The sequence below is a fragment of the Penaeus monodon genome, chromosome 44 (assembly GCF_015228065.2).
Source record: "Penaeus monodon isolate SGIC_2016 chromosome 44, NSTDA_Pmon_1, whole genome shotgun sequence".
Lineage (NCBI taxonomy): Eukaryota > Metazoa > Arthropoda > Malacostraca > Decapoda > Penaeidae > Penaeus > Penaeus monodon.
In genome coordinates, this window is record NC_051429.1 from 2,323,844 (window position 1) to 2,324,719 (window position 876).

At 40.4% G+C, this 876-nt stretch overlaps 1 protein-coding gene across 1 annotated transcript in view; it reads left to right on the plus strand.

Moving 5' to 3' along the window:
* The window catches only part of LOC119568507 (zinc finger protein 525-like), a 1,131-nt gene extending 898 nt beyond the window's left edge, over positions 1–233 (plus strand). Inside the window, 1 exon segment of the mRNA XM_037917044.1 lies at positions 1–233. This exon segment is cut by the window's left edge and continues 79 nt beyond it. Within this exon segment, the coding sequence (XP_037772972.1) occupies positions 1–233 (233 nt within the window).
* Positions 234–876: the final 643 nt, after the last annotated feature.

The window sequence follows — 876 nt, forward strand, 5'->3', positions numbered from 1 at the left end:
ACACACAGGGGAAGCCATACAGCTGTCAAATTTGTAACAAGGCCTTCTCGGCGAAAAATAATCTAGTGAGGCATATGAGAATACATACAAAAGAGAAGCCATACAGCTGTGAAATTTGTAAGAAGGCCTTCTCGGAGAAAAATAATCTAGTGAGGCATATGAGAATACATACAAAGGAGAAGCCATACAGCTGTGAGATTTGCAACAAGGCCTTTCAAGGAAATATATTTTAGTGTGCCATGTGAAGGGCATAAAAAGGAGAAGCCATACAACTGCGAAATTTGCAGCAAGGCTTACTCGCAGAGGCGTAGTCTAGTGAACCATCTGAGAGTTCACACACAGGAGAAGCCATACAGCTGTGAAATTTGTAACAAGGCCTTCTCGGCGAAAAATAATCTAGTGAGGCATATGGGAATACATACAAAGGAAAAGCCATACAGCTGTGAAATTTGCAATAAGGCCTTCTCAAGGAAATATCATCTACTAGCGAGGCATATGAGAGTGCATACAAAGAAGACATACAGCTGTGAAATTTGCACTCAGGGAAATTTCATTTAGTGTGCCATATGAGAATACATACAAACGAGAAGCCATACAGCCGTGAGAGTTGCAATAAGGCCTTCCGATCCAAAAACGATCTAGTAAGATATATCCGGATACATACAAATGAGAAACCGTATAGTTGTGAGATTTGCAACAGGGCCCTTCTAAAGGGTAATCAAATTTAGTGTTTTAATGTGAGAGTCCACTCAAAGGAGAAACCTTACGGCTGTCAGATTTGTAACAAAGCCTTCTCGGAGAAATCTACACTAGAGAGTCATATGAGAATGCACATAAAGGAGAATCCATAAAGTTGTGAGATTAGCAGTAGGATCT